The sequence below is a fragment of the Octopus sinensis genome, linkage group LG2 (assembly GCF_006345805.1).
Source record: "Octopus sinensis linkage group LG2, ASM634580v1, whole genome shotgun sequence".
Lineage (NCBI taxonomy): Eukaryota > Metazoa > Mollusca > Cephalopoda > Octopoda > Octopodidae > Octopus > Octopus sinensis.
The window spans coordinates 128538024-128558641 of record NC_042998.1 but is presented as its reverse complement, the minus strand read 5'-3'; the positions used below and the strand labels follow the sequence as shown (position 1 = coordinate 128558641).

At 31.1% G+C, this 20618-nt stretch overlaps 1 protein-coding gene across 13 annotated transcripts in view; it reads left to right on the top strand.

The window, feature by feature from the left end:
• Positions 1 to 20618, top strand: part of LOC115230663 (myoferlin) — a 208485-nt gene that overhangs the window by 108832 nt on the left and 79035 nt on the right. For 12 of the 13 annotated variants that reach the window (XM_036499290.1, XM_036499279.1, XM_036499276.1 and 9 more), the window contains 6 exons: positions 442 to 485; positions 3821 to 3903; positions 4490 to 4593; positions 5312 to 5380; positions 5983 to 6026; positions 18316 to 18392. In XM_036499290.1, the coding sequence (XP_036355183.1) occupies positions 442 to 485; positions 3821 to 3903; positions 4490 to 4593; positions 5312 to 5380; positions 5983 to 6026; positions 18316 to 18392 (421 nt within the window). Of the gene's footprint in view, positions 1 to 441; positions 486 to 3820; positions 3904 to 4489; positions 4594 to 5311; positions 5381 to 5982; positions 6027 to 10317; positions 10395 to 18315; positions 18393 to 20618 lie in introns of all 13 variants that reach the window. The other variant, XM_036499277.1, reaches the window with a different exon arrangement.

Below are 20618 nucleotides of genomic sequence, written 5' to 3'. Positions count from 1 at the left end.
GTGTGTGTTTGTGTTGTAAAATGTGGAGGTGCATGGGTATTGTATTCATGATTATAAAATTGTAGTTTTGATTCCTGAACTGGGCAATGTGTTGTGTTCTTGAGTAAAACACTTCATTTTGCATTGCTCCAGTCCACTTATCTGGCAAAAATGAGTAATCCTTCAATGGACTGGCATCCCATCGAGGAGGAAAGATAATATATATGCCACAGAATCCAGGAAATCAGCATTATGAGCCTATAGCTTGGGAAAGACCTCAATTTTTTGTTATATATTTCAAAATAAGGATAAGAATATTTAACATATCTATGCAATGCAATGCAACTGTGATGTCAGTTCCTGATTATAAGTCATTTTTATGAACCTATGGTTGTGATCACTTCAATGTTGAATTTATATAACAACGATGCATTTCTTTAAGATCCAAATCTTTCTTTGTAGTCTATTAAAGCATCATCTCAGAATGAGGCTGAAGACATTGAAGCGTAAGTATTATAAACATAACTTTGTAATGGTTGAATACTTTTGTCTTGATTCCAATTTAAATTAGTTGTCTGTCTGACTATTTTGATTCCTGAGCCCAACTTTGCCTATAATGTAAACAAAGACCTTCTACTACATATATTTGGCTTAGAACTATGGTGGTGATAGGTTTACCCTATGTGAAAAATTATTATGTATTTCTTGCATCTAAAATGCCTTGTTTATAATGATTTCCTTTTTTTTCCATAACTTTTAGTTTCTACAAAATTTATTTACATCTTCATATTTCTAACACTGGTTCCATTTACTGGGTCTCACTATCACTGAGGATCTTTTTTAATGAAAACACATCCCAACTACTAGCTCCTCTCTTCAGGACCAGAAGATACTTCAGTCCCCAACAATTATCAATTCTCTACAAAGCTGGTGTGGGGTCCATAATGGATTGTTGTGCTCACTTCTAGGACAATATCCAGAAAAGAACTAATCTGATTTATTGGCACAAAGTCTTTTACAGGCATACTCCAGTCTCTAGCCCTGTAAGCTGGCTGGGATCATGCCACCTCCACTCAGCCTTTTCCAACTCACTTATCTCCCCCACTCCCTTGGCCCTTTCCTCCTAACAATCTCAGAGGTTATGCTGCTGGAGATGACATTTTGTTTGGTGATGGTTGCCTTTTGGGTTATAGGTCTTTTAAGGCTTATGTTCTTGAGTAGAGACAAAGAAAAAATAGATTTCATGCATTTTCCTTAAAATATGAAATGGTGAAGTATATATATAGTTTCAAAATACATCTCATGGATGTTCTGAAATGCATCATCAGTGATGTTCTGGAATGCATTGTCAGTGATGTTTCTGGATTCCCAGGGTGTTTCAGCATCAGACTCTCTCACCCATTTGACTCAGCCAAGATTGATCAAGTATCAGCTTCATCCCAGTAGCAGCAAACCACTTGTCTGCCCTCTTTATCCAAAGCCACCCAGTCTCCTTCTCTGCAGTTTCTTTGCTGCTCCAGTAACTTCAAGCCCAGTCAGAGCTTTGCAGAATGAATACCCCACAAAACCTCAAAAGCCCACTTCCTTGCAAAGTGTTTGCCAGCCCTGATTTTTAGCAAACTTCTCGTGTGATCACCTGTTTGGTGGAACATAAGAAGAATACTGCCTGTGGGCAGTGTTGTTGGTACAGTGTTCCGTATATAAGTGAAATAAAAGAGATGTAAACCATATAAAAAATGTATGTACATATAAAGTGAACTGATATTCAAATAAATTTTATTTGTTTGTTTACTTCAGTTTGTCTTTAGCTCTATATACAATAGAGCATGTTAATTGTAAATATGAAGCTTGGAACAATTCCACATTGAAGATGTTATAATTAAATGAAAAAGACATTCTTGTATTATGCATGATATAAAGAAAGAAAGACTTGAAGACATTTTCAGCTCCAAGTGTTCTGCATATAAGTAGTGAGGTTTATTTATAAAATTATTCTAGCAGAATGAAAGCTATTGCATTTAAATAGGCCCAAGTATTCTACCGGTTTTATGTTCAAACCGGCTGGATGTGGCCTCTCACACCTACTCTACAACATTATTCTACAAATAAACAATCACATCATTGAAACCTTGATTCAAAACAAGAAGAATAAATAAGCATAACATTTGACAGTAATTCAAATGCTAAAAGATTAATACCATTAAATAAATTAAGTTGTTGAAAATCAAAATTCAAGAACTTTTCAAATTTTAAAGGAAGAAATAAAATACTTCATTTTTAATGTATTGACAGTTTTTTTTTTAGTTTTTTACTTTGGGTAAATCAGATTTATATTAATATAACAAAAGCTAAAATCTAATGTAAATTCAAGTTATTACTTTTATTCAATTGAATTGTTTATAATTTCTTGTTTGAATCCCCAGTTTTAGAATAATCCTTGATTTCGTTAGTTATTGATGAGTAGAAAATGAGGCTTTCTTTCTCATTCAAGCTGTTGTCCTATAAAATGTGGTATTTAAGTGTGAGTCGATCATTGCTTTGAAATTTAAAACATTTTTATTGAAAAGTCATGTCTATCATTGATCCAGATTAAATGTCAAAATTACAAGAAAACTTGTCCTTTTTCAATTAAAATAGAGATTGGTAGAATCTTTAGTGTGTCAGACAAAATGTCTGTAGTGTTTAGTTATGATTCTTTATGTTCTGAGTTCAAATACCACTAAGGTCATCTTTACTTTTCACTTGTCCAGGATCAATTAAATAAAGTACCAGTTAGGTACTCTAATTTATTTCATATTCCTATAAAGCATCCTAGCTGAGAGTGGGATTATAATAGACTAGCTGGAGTGGTATTTTACAAAAGTAAAATACAGTTTAATCTTAATATTTAGATAAATAAAGGTGGCAAGCTGGAAGAATCATAAACACACCAAACAAAATGCTTAGTGACATTCCATCCATCTTTACATTCTCAGTTCAAATTCCACCAAAGACCACTTTGCTTTTCATCCTTTCAAGGGGTTGATAAAATAAGTAACAGTCAAGCACTAGGGTTGATGTAATCAACTTACCCACTGCCTTGAACTTTCTGGCCTTGTGCCACAATTTATTTTGGTAAATAACAAAAAAAAGCCTCCATTTTAAAACATTTCTTAGCCGGGTTGTTTAAGATATGTATATATCTGAGGTGCTTCATTTCAGATAATCCTATTCTAGTAATTTGCATTTTTTTTTTTTTTTTTTTTTGTAAATATAATTAACCAAAGATCTGGAACTACCAAACAAACATTTCATTTAATTTTTTTAATCACTTAGGAAGGAAGGACAGTTACCTTAACACATTTCAGAACCACAGAGATGAATGGTTGAGAAAGAGGAAGATATTAAATATTTTCAAACTAGAAACCTGGCTTAAATATTTGCAACAAACTCTGTTAAAGGAACTCAAATATCAGGTGGTAGTCTAGGCTATAGGAGAATTTAAATTCAGAATGCAAAGAATCAGTGTAAGGTATTCTTAATGGCATTCTAATGATTCCATCAGTCCACCACTCTATTGATCAGAGAAAAATAAACAGCAACATTGATCTCAGCAGGATTTGAACTCAAATATAAGGAGCTTGAATAAAATACTGCAAGCAATTTCATCTGACATTCTAACAATACTGTTAATTCATGGGTGGAATCCTTGAAATTTTTATTCATTTTTTTAAAAAAATATTTTGAAACATTAATTTAAAATGAAATGCAATAGGTTATTTAACAAACCACAATACTATACTGAAAATTCAGTTACTTTTATATATTTGGTTTTGAGTTTCTGGATATTATGTTTTTGTAGCAACCTTCTTCGACCAGCTGGAGTCAGCTTACGACCTGCTACTTTTACAGTAAGATTATACAGAGCAGAAGATATTCCCAAAAGTAAGCAGTTTAACGGAAATATTTTTAAACTTTAAAATCTTGTGTACATTTTATTTTTTTTTTTTATCCCTTATTTCTCTTTACTCGACAACAAACCAGATTGGTTGCAGATTTTCCAAAGGTAGTTCTGTGTGTGTGTGTGTTCTAAAACTATACTTTGTTGAGTTTAGGATTAGCAGTAATTTATTGATTATAACAATTTTTGTAAATGTTTAAACTGAATAAAATATATATATACATATATGTATGCATACACACACACACACACACACACATGAGAGAGGGAGTGAAAATGTGGGGAAAATATAGCATTAGGAAGGGCATCCAGCTATAGAAACTGTCAAAACAAACATTGGAGTTCAAAACTCCAGTGTTTGTTTTGACATAGTTTCTATGGCTGGATGCCCTTCCTAATGCTAACTATGTCTCTCCCCCAGCTTTTCACTCACTCTCTCTCTCTCTCTCATATATATATATATATATTTGTCAAACTATCTCACCCATACCACCATGAAGAATGGACGTTAAATAATGATGATGATAGTTTTATAAATTGCTGAAAATTAATATTTCTTTATCATTGCAGTGGATTCTGACTTTATTGAAGGAGTGAAGAAAGTGATAGGCTTTGGAGATGACAAGAAAGAGTTTGTTGATCCTTATTTCATCTTCTCATTTGCTGGGAAAGAGGTAAAAACAATCCCTGGATATATTTAGACACTAGATATTATGTCTAGTTTTAATGTTTGCCAGTAATAAATCTGCTTTTTCTTCGTTTATATGATGTTTGTTATCATTTGTTCTGTGGCTGCAATTAATGTTATTGGATACTTGCAGTCTACTTTAAATCTCAGCATGAAAGCAACACTCAGTTGCAGTCCTCACATTTTAAACTTTATCTGAATAAATTACTGATTCTACCTTAGTTATATATTTGCTGTTAAGATGGTGTTTCATTTCAGAAAGTTACCATATTTGATGGTAAATAAAATACACTTTTTCCCTAAAAATGTTCAAAAGGTTACCCCAGGTCCTATATGTGAAGTTTGGCCTATATTACATGCTTCAATTCACTAAAAAAAATTTTCCTCAATATGCACTGTTGATGTTGGGTTGCATCTAATAGATCCATGCATCTTTAATTCCATCAGTTACAGTAAGTGATTAAATAATTGTAGCTTTTAGATTAAATCATCATCCTCGTTTTAAAAGTATGTTTGATTTAGTTGAACCTACGTGTTTCATTAGCTTTTCTTGGTTCAAAATATTATGTAAATAACAACTTGAGACATGTATCAAAATAATAATTTATGGATGTTTTAGAAAACAAATTTGTTTATTAAAGCTAGTATTGATATCGAGTAGTAGATATTTAAGGTATCTAATTGCATTTTCTATACTTCTGTAGGTACGTTCAAAAACATTGTACTCTAATGATCATCCAGAATGGAATCAGGATTTGTCCCTTGGTCTGCAGGTGAGTTTTAAATAAATTTTGTTGATTAAATCCAGTGACTGTCACTTACCTTTTAAATATTCTCCTTGTTTTCTCATAATTGCATGCATAACAACATGAAAAGCTGAAAATGGTATTCCTTTCCATGTATACTTTATTTTACACTACTTGAAGAAAAGCAATTTGACTGATTGATAAACCTTTTCTCTCTGTCCTATCTTATTCTACTTTATACCATTACAACAATATCTTTTCAATTCTCACCTGAAACTAATTCATTGAATTGCTAATGCACTTAAATTCACAAACAATTTCCAGTATATTTTTTTAATGTAAGAAGAACTATAGGCATTTCTATTCTTATAACTGTGTTTTAATATGAATAAATGTTGTTGCAAGCATTTTTAGAATATAATGAATTAGAGCTAAATTAATCTCAATATGCTACAGTTAGAGGTTTAGCTCTTACGTATACAACAACAAAAGTGAATAATTTCAATGTTTTCCTATCAAGAACAGAAATCTTTCATATTGTTAATGCCCTTTGGAAAGACCTGTCAAGACTATATCTACTCTAATAAATTTGAGATTTTGTTCCTATATAAAATATTTCTTTCTTTCAGTTTCCTTCCATGTGTGAGAGATTAAAATTCATCATCAAGGATTGGTATGTTTATTCTATTTATTTAATCATTTCTGAAGTTAGGAATTCTGTATTATTTTTTACACGTCTTCATGCTAAATGTTTGTAGTGAAGTTAATGTTTCATTAAAGTTGTCAAATTTGAAACCACTCACTTTAAATATATTATATAAATGGATTGTAATAATTTGAGGTTAGAGTGCAAACTTTCTGTAGAGCTTATGATTAAGAAGTTTGCTTTGTAATCACTATGTGATTTCTGGCTCAAACCTACTTTGGGCTGGTGTTGGGTTTTTTTCTTCGGTTTTTACTCTTTTCCCACTATTTTACCATAGCTTAGGGTTCAAACCAGCTTTCTGGAATTATCTACTGTGACTTCAAGTTTGAACCAACTTAGTGGTGCTTTTAACAAATGTTTTTCATGGTTTGGGGTTGATTTAAGCCTTGTGTGCAACGTTATGTACAGTAAAACTGTACTGAATCCCAAGCAAACTGTACTTTCTCTTAGGTAGGAGACTTAATCTATTGCTTGGATTACACCACCACCTGAGTGTCTTTAATGGGATCTGATCTGCTGTGTTGCAACCATTTGGATTAGATGTCAAGTTTGAGGTTTCTTTTTTACTTCCATCTGTCTTGGAGACTGAAATGTTTTGGGCTCTGTCCTTTTTCATAAAAAGATCTGATGTAAAATTGTTTTCACAGTTAAGTATTAATGGCTGAATCCCTACATGAAACATGTCATTGTTATGGAAGATATTCAGATGTTTTTTTATGAAAGTGTTATACTGCCAGTTTTACAATTCCTTTTCTTTGTATGTTTGTTTGCTTAAAATGTGACTGCCATAACTTATCAGGTTATAGAGACATTTAAAAACTTCAAGTTCACATGATCGAGATCCTTTTCTCATTAAGGCATACTTATGTGAGGTTTTTGAGTTGGTAATGCAAACAAACATAACATTTAGCAATCACACCTTGTTCTCCCTAGCACCAGGGATGTATGATTTCAGCCCTGAGCACCTATTTCCAAATAGGTAGGCTATTCTGTTGTAAGATAAGTGTGTTTGATGAAAGTGCACCATTGATGGAATACATACAGTAGATCTTTGCTTAAAAGGTAGAAACTCTTACTGACTCTCCTGGTTGTGATTCTAAATTTGATTAATACTTTCTGTGTTGAATATCTTATATTTTTTATCTTGGTATGTAGAATATTTGTATAGTATTTACTATATGACTACAGTCATTGTTAATTCTAGGAGTCTTCTGTTGACATCTTTCTTGTAACTTTTACCTAATCATCTATATTATCCTATTGACTGCGATAAAATTGAAATATTTCTATAGTGTGTGATTTCCCATACAGCATATCCAATAGAATATGACTGTTTAGCAGAACATTTTACTCACTTAAATATTTTGAAGGTGCTTTGACAATAGTTTAAAAAACAATCAATCAAATGTAACTGAACATCCTGTTTATCATATGAAATCTGGTTGGGTTTTCATGGACAATAATTTGGTTCATTCAAGATGCATTGTTTGAGATAGTTCTGAATTTTGTGACATCATTTAACAGTTTAAAGAACCTGAATTACATAAGTAGAACATCACAAAAAGTGCCTTGCAGTGTTATCTTTTTACATTCTGAGTTCAAATCCCAAAGAGGTCAAATATTGCTGAGTTCAGCATTTAAAATAAACCTTGTCAAGTACTGGGGTGCAACATCACTAATTATATCCAACCTCCAATTTATATGACCTTTTAATCTATTAGAATTTATGGTCAGACTGGAATGTTAAACATATTTGTATATGGATAGCACTACAATTGTTTCAATGTAGATTTGCCAATATAAATATTACTGAAGCATTTTATAAAATATAAATTAACACATCATGTCAATTATTATTATTATTATTATTATTATGGAATGATGCTGAAGATCGTTCTCTTCTATTTGTTATTGCTATTGTTATCTAGCTTGAATATTTTCCCCTCAGTGATGAGTGGTTAATATTATAAATCTCAATACTTTTCCTGACAAACTATGTCAATATTCCAAATGATGGCTCCATCAACACATGCAAATAAGAAAAGGCAGGTGTAAAATTGTTTTTAAAAGAAATTCCACACCTCATTTTTTTAAAACTGGTTGTCATGAGTTTGTAGTGAGAAAAATAAATATGAATGCTTAACTTCTCTACTTACAGATGTAAATCCATTTGATTGTTTTTGATTTTTAATAAACAATCATGATGAAACCTTCCTTTTTATCAAATTCTGTTCTTTTCAAATTTTTCTTTTCATTCTCAAATTTTTAATCCTGATGTCTTTTTATCCTTAAATCATTTTAACCTCTTAGTTTTTTTGCTCTTAAATCTGTTTCAAGTACAGGTCTTTTTCTCTTCATATCTCTTTATCCCCTAATTTTTTAATCCCCATATCTCTTTAACTTCAAATCTCTTTAGCTTTAAATATTTTTATTCTCAAATCATTTTTAAATACAGATTTTTTTCTCTTCAGTCTTTTTAAGTTCAAATCCTTTTATCCTTAAATTTTTTAATCATTAAATTTCTTTAGCTTCAAATCATTTTATCTTTTAATCTTTATATTCTCAAATCTTTTTGGCTTTAAATCTCTTTATTCTCACACCTTTTAATCTTAAGTCTTTTTATCCATTAATCTGTTTTTCTCAAATCTTATCTTCTAATCTTTTGATTCTTAAATCTCTTTGACTTCAAATCTTTTTATCTTAAGATATTTATCTGAAAAATTTAATGAATGGATATGTTATGTCTAAATCTCAGCTGCTGATATACATTTTATTTTATATATTATACAATTAGGAACATTTTAGATTTCCATATTATTTTACAACTGTTACAAAATTAGGCAAGTCTTAATTTTTCTTTTGATACTTCTTGAAATTAAAAAAATTAATTAACATAGATTATGATATTGCTATTGAAATGAGAAAATGTTTCTAATTGAGGGGTTTTTTTTTGTTTTTTTTTGAGAAATAGTAGAATTTTACTTCAGTCCAAATTCCTAATAAAAATGGATTTAGGCTTGGTCATTTAACTAATCTAAAGAATGTGAACTAAATATTATATCTGATAAGTCTCAAGAAAAATTATTCTTTATAAATACCTTATATAAAGTGATTATGAAAACATTCAATGGGTATAGTTTAGATACTTAACAATTAACAAGATCATCACTATTAGAAACTTTTTAAGCAATATACATTCACTTCTTTTGCCTTATAATTTACTATGACAGAATTAATTGCTCCAATCATTTATTAGTAATTATCCTAGTCTCCAAACATCATACTGCATAACAAATATTAAAATGTTTCTTCTTCAATCTGACTAAAAGGATAAAAAAAAAATTATGACTTATTACAGTGCTCTCTTATAGAAAAGATTTGGGAATTAATTATTCTGAAGTCTTAATGACATTTTTTTTTTCTTCACATCATTTTCAGTTAAACATTGATCATTTACTGCAAAAAGTCTCATCTGATGATTCTTGTACTTAGCTGTTATCATACATTAATGGTTGGGCAGTTTGCATGCTTTTTTATATACTCTAAATCCACTATATCTATGACTTGATAATTCAATTTAGAACCTTACATCATTAATATGAAAGCATAAATAAACAGCATTTGCCCTTCTAAAATTTTGAGCTATTACATAATCACATCAAAATAAATTTGCTTATTTCTGAATTAATCACTATTGTGCCAGTGGCATGTAAAAAGCACTGACTACACTCTGAGTGATTGGCATTAGGAAGGGCATCCAGCTGTAAAAATATTGCCAGATAAGATTGGAGCCTGGTGCAGCCACTGATTCTCCAGACCTCAGTCAAACTGCCCAATCCATGCCAGCATGGAAAACAGATGTTAAACGATGATGATGATGAGTGTTATTTAGAGACACTTAGAAACTACATTTGTTAGTCTTAGAAAACATGTTGATTACTATAACCCCAAAATAGGAATGAATAGGATTCAGAAATATTTTGAAACAGTTTAATTTTAAATTTTCTAAAGGGTAGCTGAGTACTTGTTCTTATGTTTGTCTATATTTTACTGGCCTTAATATATGTACCAAAATTACATTTTAAACTTAATCAAAACCTTATTAATAGTAAATCTTGTTACATATATCAGATATATAGAAATAATATGCATAATTTAACATAAAACAACCTAGATTCATTCTCTTTTGCATAATTTATCATTTGAACTGTTCAAGCATTCGTTTTATTCTTTGAATTCTTTATTTGCTATTTCTCAGGGACCGTGTATCTAATGATGATGTTATATCTTCCTCCTTTCTAAACACCAACATTATTTCTGCCAATGGAGAGAACGGTTTGTCCTTTCAAAGTTTTCGTTGGTCAATTTACAACATTCCCTCACCCCACCACACCTCTTGATACCTCCCAGTATTTTCGCTACTTCTGTGATTAAAAAATAAACTTCAAAGACCATTTTAACTGCATGCTGCCTTAATGACAGGAACACTAATCTGAACAAGACATCTTTCTTGATTGTTGCTTTCTATATCTGGAGATGTACTCGCATAGCAAGTAATTTGATCTGAGATCGTGTGCTGAAACGAAAACAATTGCAGCGTGGAAGGTGTTTATAAGCCATTTAAGAAACACACAAAAGCTGTTCGATTCACTTCAACATTTAAGTTTAATTTGTCAAATTGTTCACTGACAAAAATCCGTGCAGCACGGATTTTTGTCAGTGAACAGGTCGCGGATTTTAGCAACGAAAATATTTTGACAAATTAAACTTAAATGTTGAAGTGAATCGAACGGCTTTTGTGTGTTTCTTAAATGGCTTATAAACACCTTCCACGCTGCAATTGCTTTCTGTATCATCATTTCAATTCGTTCATACTAAACTCGGCTGTCTATTTGCTCACTTCCATTGTTCTTTATGAACATAAAATCATATTCTTAACTCAAATAAAACAAATTACTAATGAATACCCTATCAAAGTTTCTGTCATGCTAAAATATAGAAACCCTTTATATGTGTGACCCTTATCTTGGGTTTTTATTCCTATTGTTTCTCAATAACTATTCACATACATTTTTTCAGTCTTTCTTTGTCAAGCATTCTGTTTTTATTTTCATGTATATAGCTATCATTCAAAGATGGATATTTGTCTCACTAACAGAAAAGATAATTTAGTCTTAACTGCTTTTAAAAAACAAAAACTTGATGTTGATTTTCTGTAAATTTACTTTCAGTCATTGGCTTTATAACTGGAAAAGTTCTGTATTTCATGTATTTTCTTTAATCTGTTTTAGGCATCACATATCTCTAATCTAGTTCATTCTCTTTTTCAATATTGATTTTTATAAAATGGTGCTGTACCAGCATTGGCCCATCAGAACTAATTAATAAACTCTTCATTATTTCTTCATTCATTTATTTCCGATTCACCTATTATAAATCAGTCTAACTTAGTACAATCCTTTCATTGTCTAAAATATTTTTTCCATGCTTGCTGTTGATTTTTGCACTTTTCTACTGCCTACTCTGCTACAAACTTGATGAATCTGATATTTTAATTCAGTAACCATTAGCCTGTCAAAAGGGCTTTGACATCTATTTCTTTGTAAAACAATTTATGCTTTAGGGTGCCAGATATTTCCAGGATCTGAAAAGCTTTGCTTGCTAGTTGCATTTATTTGATCCAGAGTCAAAGAATATATATATACACACGTGTGTATGTATGTGTGTGGTTTCTAATATTTCTTTTGTACTATGTATATCACATCAAGATGAGCTGCATTCTTTTAATGCCATACTTTCACTACCAAAGAATTTTTTTCTCATTCTTTTAACATTACTAAAAGTGGGAAATAATTGCAATCAACATAATGGGAGTTGGTTTTAAAAGAGAATTAAATACACATAGTTAACTATTTAAAAGTTGGGTTGTTTAAAATTACAGTTACACAAAAACACCTTTGAATATTAGATTATTATTTTAAAATCCTAGGTAATCTTTCTTTAGCTAGTTTTCAAAACTAAATGTTGAAGCTTTAAGCATTTTAATTTCAAAAGAGGTCATAGAAGTAAAGTAGAACACAATGTAGCATTTTAATGTAAATTCCATGTCGTAAAAAAATACCTGATTTTCTCTCTCTCTCTTAACATCTTGCTCCCTTACTTTACCCTTTTCTCACTAACTCTCTCTCTCTCTCTACATCTCATTTTTACTTTTTCTCTCTCTCTCACTTTAGCTCTCTCTTTTTCTCTCTTGCTTTACAGCTCTTCCTCTGCTTCTCTTTCCCCATTTCTCAACCACTCTTGCAGCTACTCTTTTCCTCTACCTTTCTAACTCTACTTCTTTCTCTCCCTACCTCTCTCTCACTACACCTCTCTTTCCTCGCCTCTCTGCCTCTTTCTCTCTCCTTATCTATCTGCCTACCTATCCTTATCTGCCTTCTCTTCTCTAGCAATCTGAGAATGTAAAAAGTTACAGAGATAAAAATGATAGAGTATTAAAGATTTGTAAATGATAGAATGGCAAATTCTCTATTCTGTAATTGGTGATACAGTTGCTTAGCAAGTAATAGATCCCACATTTGTTCCCATCAGTTGGCCTAATGCTCTTTTTGGTTTCAAATTGGTGATTATTTTGTAAGGCAGCAAATTAACAGAAGCATTAGAATGTCCAGTGAAATAACTTTTGATATTTTTTCTGACTCTTTGTTTTCTGAATTCAGATCCTAACAGGGTCGACTTTACCTTTCATTCTTTTGGGATCAGTAGATAAAGTGGGAACCTAGATTTTATTTCACTGGGGCAATAGTCTGGCAGAGTGCTGGATGGAATGGCTTTCAGTGTTTCTTCTGATTCTGTAATTCTGAGTTTAGATCCTGTGCCCTGCCAGCTACCACAAAAAAAACAAAACATTAGAATCCTGTTGTGTCTACCCCCATAGTTAACCATACATAGCAATAGAGTGAGTGATCCAGGGTATTCAATCTGCTGCATGCAGACAATACCTGGCAATGTTGAATATCATTCACTAATATCAGTTTTTCTCACCTCATTTTATTTCTCTTTAGTTCATTTTTATGCTCTGTGCACTAAATTCAAGCATTAATTTAAAATGGTTAATTCCTCATTAATTTCTTTTCTCTCCCAAGATGTGGTTAGTCACATATTGATTATTGAAAAGTCATATTCAAAAATTTTAAATAGATGTTTTTTCAACCACTCCTATAATTAATTTTAGACATATTTCTAGAGAAAGCCATGTACTCAGTGAAACATTTTTAGTATGATGTTTAAAATGGGATTTAAAACAGTTATATTCATGTATAGATAAGCTTATTTCTTTCATGAACATTTTAAATATGAATGCTGTGAGCTAACAAGCTCTAAGGTAATACAACTGTAGAGTCCATGAAGCTAATGATGTTCTACATCAACAAAAAGTAATGCAAATAATTCAAATAGTGGAATATGTTTTATGTTGTGAAGAAGAGAAGTGAAATATTTGAGGCAGTTACTCTACTTCAAAGAGAGAGAGAGTAAAGGTTTCATCACTAAGACACAAAAGCCAGGTGTGTGAGGTAGAGGATAGAAGGATTGGAAACCAAATACAAAGACATAATTTCTCTACCAAAGAACCTGGTAGGGAAGTTATTAATCCAAGTAATTAAGTCAGGATATAAGTCTATGTAAGTGAGAATGAGTGAGGTAGCTTGCTTACAGCATGACTTTGTGAGCAATGTCTTTTCCTACTCCTAACTTCAAATCAACAATCCTCTTTTTCCAATTTTAAATAATACAATTTATAAAATGGGACCATGGAATTAATATAAGATGACAATCTTGAAGCTATTTATTACAACAAATATAAAAAGGGATAGATATATATATATATATATATATATATATATATATATATAATATATATAATTATAAATATATAATTATAATATATATAATATATAATATATATAATATAAATATATAATTATAATTATAAATATATAATTATAATTTTAAGGATTATATCCTTAATTATAGATATATATATATAGATATATAATTATAAATATATAATTATAATTTAAATATATAATTATAATTATAAATATATAATTATAATTTTAAGGATTATATCCTTAATTATAGATATATATATATATAGATATATAATTATAAATATATAATTATAATTATAAATATATAATTATAATTTTAAGGATTATATCCTTAATTATAGATATATATATATATAGATATATAATTATAAATATATAATTATAATTATAAATATATAATTATAATTTTAAGGATTATATCCTTAATTTATAGATATATATATATAGATATATAATTATAAATATATAATTATAATTATAAATATATAATTATAATTTTAGGATTATATCCTTAATTTATATATATATATATAGATATATATATTATATATATATATAATTATAATTATAAATATATAATTATAATTTTAAGGATTATATCCTTAATTTATAGATATATATATAATATAGATATATAATTATAAATATATAATTATAATTATAAATATATAATTATAATTTTAAGGATTATATCCTTAATTTATAGATATATATATATATAGATATATAATTATAAATATATAATTATAATTTTAAGGATTATATCCTTAATTTATATATATATATATATATATTATATATATATATATAAATAAGGATAATATCGATATTTCAGTATCGATCTTATCAAGTGGCCAGCATGGGAACAAATACCATACAAAGGTAATAATTATTTAAAACTATAAATTAGGGTATCTGAGGGATACCACCATGCTGAAATAGCAGTCAAAACCCTGACCCTAAAGCCACATTAAATGTTCATATAGTGCTAGGAGAAGACAGAGAGACAAAATAAACTAGCAAAAAAAATTTTTTGCCCACACACACACACACACATATGTCCAGCTAAGAGAATGTACTAGATAGATTAATACCTGTGGACATGAAAGAACTTAGATTAAAAATTAAGTATTTTTACTCTAGCTGCTTTTGGATAAAAGGTGAGACCTGATACTAGATAACTCTACATATACAGGTAATTTAGGTAATAGGTGAGCAAATTAAAATACCTGGCTATGTTTGGGTGTTATTTATTCTGCACATCATGAAGGTAAAGGTGTCTGCAGTTTCATAGATTACATCTGATACACTACAAGGCTGGTGGGGGTAGTTTAAGCTAGATAACTTTGTCTGTCATTCAGCCTCATCAAATATTTCCTAGTGATTAAAACTTGTTTTAGCTGAAGTTTTATTGGCAACTTTCACTTGGTGTAAGAATAATGTTTATTTTCAGTATTTTGGTATTTCTGGACAAACATTCGAGGACAACTTTTTCTTTCATTTGTTTATATTCTTATTTTTTTTTCTATATTTCAGTTTTTACCAAAGTTGAGATATAGCATTTATATATATATAACAATATAATTTCCTTATTTGTTTCTTGCTCTTTGAATTTAAAACACATCTCGGTGTGTGTGTGTGTGCATATACAAGTCATATGTGTTAGTTATACAGGTAGTTGTTACTAGCACTATGACCCGGCAACACCGGATCATAGTGCTAGTGCATGCATATACAGCTGCGTGCGTGCGCACATACACGTGAGTACTGTCCAAATCTCCGACCAATTACATACAGCTAGCTGGCATTCAATTGGCGTATCAAGTTTTGGGCATTTTGATTGGGTTTTGGACAAAAAAGTCACTTCTATTTTTTTAATGGCTTTGCGGGGTGACTGGAGAAATGTAAAGATGTGCACGACCACCTTTGGACGGTTTTGAATGACCATAGAAAGTGCGAGCCCTCTAACTGAAAAATTGTGGATTTGTATAAAGGACACACGCAGACATTTTGCCGTTTATATATAGAGAGATTATTTTGCCCTGGGTCAGACCTGACTGAGATGTTCAAAAAAAGCTTTAATGCTATAGCAATGTTTTTGTTTGTTCTTTTGCAGGCTCTGTGCCCTGGACTATATTATCCAATATGTCCTTCCTTTTTTAAACTGTAGGGTGTTGTTGGAGGGAGATTTGACTCCTCAAGCAACCATTTAGAGACTCCTTCATTGGTTCATTAGAGATGCAATTGTTTTATTAGTAGTTCAAGCTGCATTTATTTATAGTCTTCTTGTTTCAATTAAATGTTTAAAAACTTGAAATGGCAACATTACCTAGTGATTTCTGAGAAGGAAAAAAATCTTGTGTGAAAACAATTTCATACAAATATGCCGACATACACATACCGCTGCCTCTCTCTCTCACTCTACACACACACAAACACACACGCATACACTCATGCCTATACATACACACATGTTCCTGTACACATACACCAAGCCTATAAACTCACCTGAGCCTACAGGTGTGGGCTGAAAAATTCCTGGCTTTAAGAGTATCGCAAAAGGCTTGGCTGGAGGCCCAACCTTCCAAGTTCTTTTGTAGAGCTTAGAAAACCTGAATGACCACTGCGATAAGGGTATGAATCTGAAAGGGGAATATGTTGAATAAAATCATAACTAACTGATCCTCCTGTATTTTCTTTTACCCAAAGCCAGGAACTTTTTAATACTCCCTCATGCCTACACACACATTCACTACTGGCCTTTAATGAAAAGCCTACATGCAATTATCAATGATTTATTAACCTACAACTGTGATTAATACTGACTTATTGGTGTATTAATTAGTAGTGTCTCTTTGCATGTAAAACACCCAACACTCCTGTTTTTCTCTTTTGTTCTCCAGTGTCAGTCAATTCCATAACTAATTTATTTACTTGGATACAAGAGGCACAGGAAATGTGTAAAATTAAAGTAACTCACCTTTAAATCAGCAATGTTGAAAAATCTCAATAAGCTATTGCTAAGAGAAATATTTTTCAGAAAATTGTCTTCTCTCAAAATGAGAATTATTTTTTTTAAATTATGTCTTCATATTTAGACATAAGTATCCATATGCTTACCTCTAAAACTGTATTTTATTTCCCCCATGCATGCATGCACACACACTCACACATACACTCCAACAATGTTGGTATGAAAAAGCACAAAAATATCTAAACTAGCTGAATTTTATTAAGCAGATGAACTGGATTATGCTTTTACATACTTATATTTTGCATTACATGGCATTTTTGTTTGACTTACACACTGTTAGATTAGCACAAGTCTGTATGTTGTCTTTAATTGTCTTGCCATGCAAGTTCTCAGCTCCTCAGAGTATTTCTAAGGGTCATAACACATAGTTCTGTTATATTTATGAGTTTATCTACCATGACTGCTAATGCTGATAAAAAAAAAATAGAAGTTTTAACAGTATTGAGTACTATAGCATATAACTAAGCCAACAATGTCCTGAGTTTGTCTGATTTCAGTTCTCATCTGCTAATACTCTTTGGGGAATGTATATATATTGCAGTTCCATATCTCTAATAAATCAAGTACTTATTCTTTGGTAGAAATCAATTGTTTAAATAGTTCTGTCCTGATTAACAAGACCTCTGGTAAAAATTATTCAAGCTGTAACTATACTATCTTTCCCATTTTGAATGGTAGTGTATGGTCAGAGGTAAATTTGGTTGATATTTCTAACAGGTTAGCCAACTATGTAGATGCATTCATTGCTATAAGAATTCAATATTTGAGTGAATATGATTAATTCAATTAGATTATGAACTATGTCTTTACTAGGATTTCTGGGAATACTGTTGAACAAATATGTGTCCTTATACAGTATCTATATATACACACATACATAGATGTATACATTTTTATGTATATTCAAATATCAAAACTCCCTGAAAGATTTGAGGCTTCTAAAGATATTTTAATATCATCCTAATCTAGAAGTTATTGAAACTACATAGTTAAATGATTTGGTTTTCTATAAATTATTTCTCATTATTTATTGTTAATGAAATCTCTGATAGATCTGGTTTAATAGAATCATCATGTATCGCCCATAGTATATGTGTGAGTGTTTAGCAATTCAGTTTGACAAACCCACTTTCATTGCAAGTAATTATTTAATATATGAGCTCTAATTTTAGATGTTATTTCTAGGTAAATAAGAGCAAACAAGGAATTTTAAGAATTCTGGTTGAACTTATCTATCTTTTAATTCTGAGATTCTTATATTTGATTGCTTTTATGCTTAATAATTGTTTTGTTTTTTTGTTTTGTTTTCTTTTTTTTTCCTTTAACACAGGGACCGTTTGAATGAAGATGACACAGTTGGAACCCATTTTCTGCCTATATCTCTGATTTCTTCACCAGGCGATGCTGGTGATTATTCAATATCCTAACTATTTACTTTCTTTTAAAAAAAGATGTGCCTGCTTTCTTCATTGGTTGTTGTCTTTCTGTCAATTCTAAATCTTTTTATTTTTCCTTGCACTATGGAAGGTAAAAGTTAATTTTATGTTCTACATTTTCCATGGTGTTAAAGCATGTTTGCAATGGACAATTGATAGGGATTAAATATAGTTTAAAATTAATGTCTGAAAAACAGAAATGATTATTTCTTCCCACCACTTTTTATATAAAAATCCTCTCCAAATGAATTGGAGTGTATGGAATGAGGGGAAGGTGGTTTTATGCCAGATGTTGAGGGGCTAAAATATGACACAGGATAGTTGTCTTACTATAGAGGAGATACATGGCTACTCTACTTTATATAAGCGTGGGTGGTAGTAGCTGGAGAGAAGATAAAAGTGGCAGTGATGAGATGCCAGAGCAAACTCTCAAGGTACAAGAAAGTGAATATAATTGAGAGTACCGAATGTGGATCAGAGGGAAAGAGAGGATGGGTAATTTCATAAGAATGTGAAGAGAGGGATAGGTGATTAGAAATGGAGGTAGAGATGAATGAGGGTGGAGAGGTGGTTAATGGTAAACATCAATATGAAGGTGAGAGTTGTGGGGGAGAGAGAGAGAGGAGTGGCTCAGGAAGGAGGAGGTGACAAGTTGCAGCACAGGAAAGGAAGGAGATATACAGAAATGGTGGGTACAATAAGAGTGGTAACAGTGATTGGAATGATGATGATGGCAAGGCATTGATGACACGTATGAGAGAATGCTGAGAATGATAGCAGATATTAAAAATGAGGGATGGTAGATCTGAGATGTGGCTCAGAGTAGAGGGAAAGATAACTAAAGGCACAGAAAAGAAGTGATCTGTGGAAATAGTATGGGAAGGGATGATAATGAGAGATAGACATAAATAGAAAGTAGTTCTTGGGAGAGATAACTGGTAGCACAAAAGAAGCAATGAAATGTGCACCAATTCTGCTTTCAAATGATTGCATTAGATGTGTAATGCCATAGATTAATGGAGGTGATCAGTATTAGGGAGATGAGAAGTGGAGAGTATTTGGTGGGAGCAAATTGGGTACCAGGGCAGGGCTCACTATGTACAGGTATAAACATAATGCTCTGAGGACCTCACTTTGACTGATAGATGGGTCTTCACAAGCATAATGTGGAATTGAAATTGTCACATCAATAAGCATCTAAATTTTTTATAGGTAATCCAAAATATCCCCTCAACCCAAGAGCTTTCTTTCTTCATAATCCTTATAATTGTTTATTCATTCTGAGCGACATGGTTTTAAACTATATTTAATGGTTGTTTGTTGGTGAAGGTAAAATTTAAAAATTCTACTTTGCAATGATTTTTTTTTTTTTTTTTTTTTTTTTGTATGTATGTATGTATACATATGAAAAAACCTTCTGGGTTTAGATATATTTGCAAGCGGAAAAAACTATTGTAAAATTATACATTAAAACTATATTTTTTATTCTTGAATGATCACAATACAAAGACCACTATCCAACCGCAAAAAAACAATTGCCTCACTTAAACCATTCCACCCATGCAACAGTGAGAAAATTAATGTAAAAACAAAAACTTGCATAAAATGTTTCTACACTGATTCATATGACTCTGTTGATGTAACTGATGAAGCAGTGACATAACTGTCGGGCAAGAATACATAGGTCCATTTCTGTCACTGCTTACAAGGTCAACTGTTCCACCAGTTAATTAGCAGTTTCATGGACACAGGTTTGGCTGGGTGCTGAATAAGTTCACAAACATGAAGCCTTGGGCACATTCCATAACCACATGCTAATTCAAGCCTTATGAGTATATTTGAATTGAAAGAAATCATACAGATGCTTGTTGTATAGATTGCACTTGTTATTGAAAGGTAGAGCCTTATCACACTTGAGTCATGTTGGTTTCTCCTGGGATTATGTTGAGGTAAAGTTGTCTGTGGAATACTCAGTTGTGTTGCATGCTAATTCAATGAGCAGGTTATCCAGTTGATTGAACAGCTGGACACTCATCGGTCACAATCAATATGAATGCCAATCATTATACCATCTGTGACTCATATGTACATACATACACCTAAAGTACTTATGATCTAAACTAATCAGAAGAATAGGGAATATTAAAGAAAGGTGAGGAGCAGATAACCATGAGATGTGTGCCTAATGCAAGTTGTA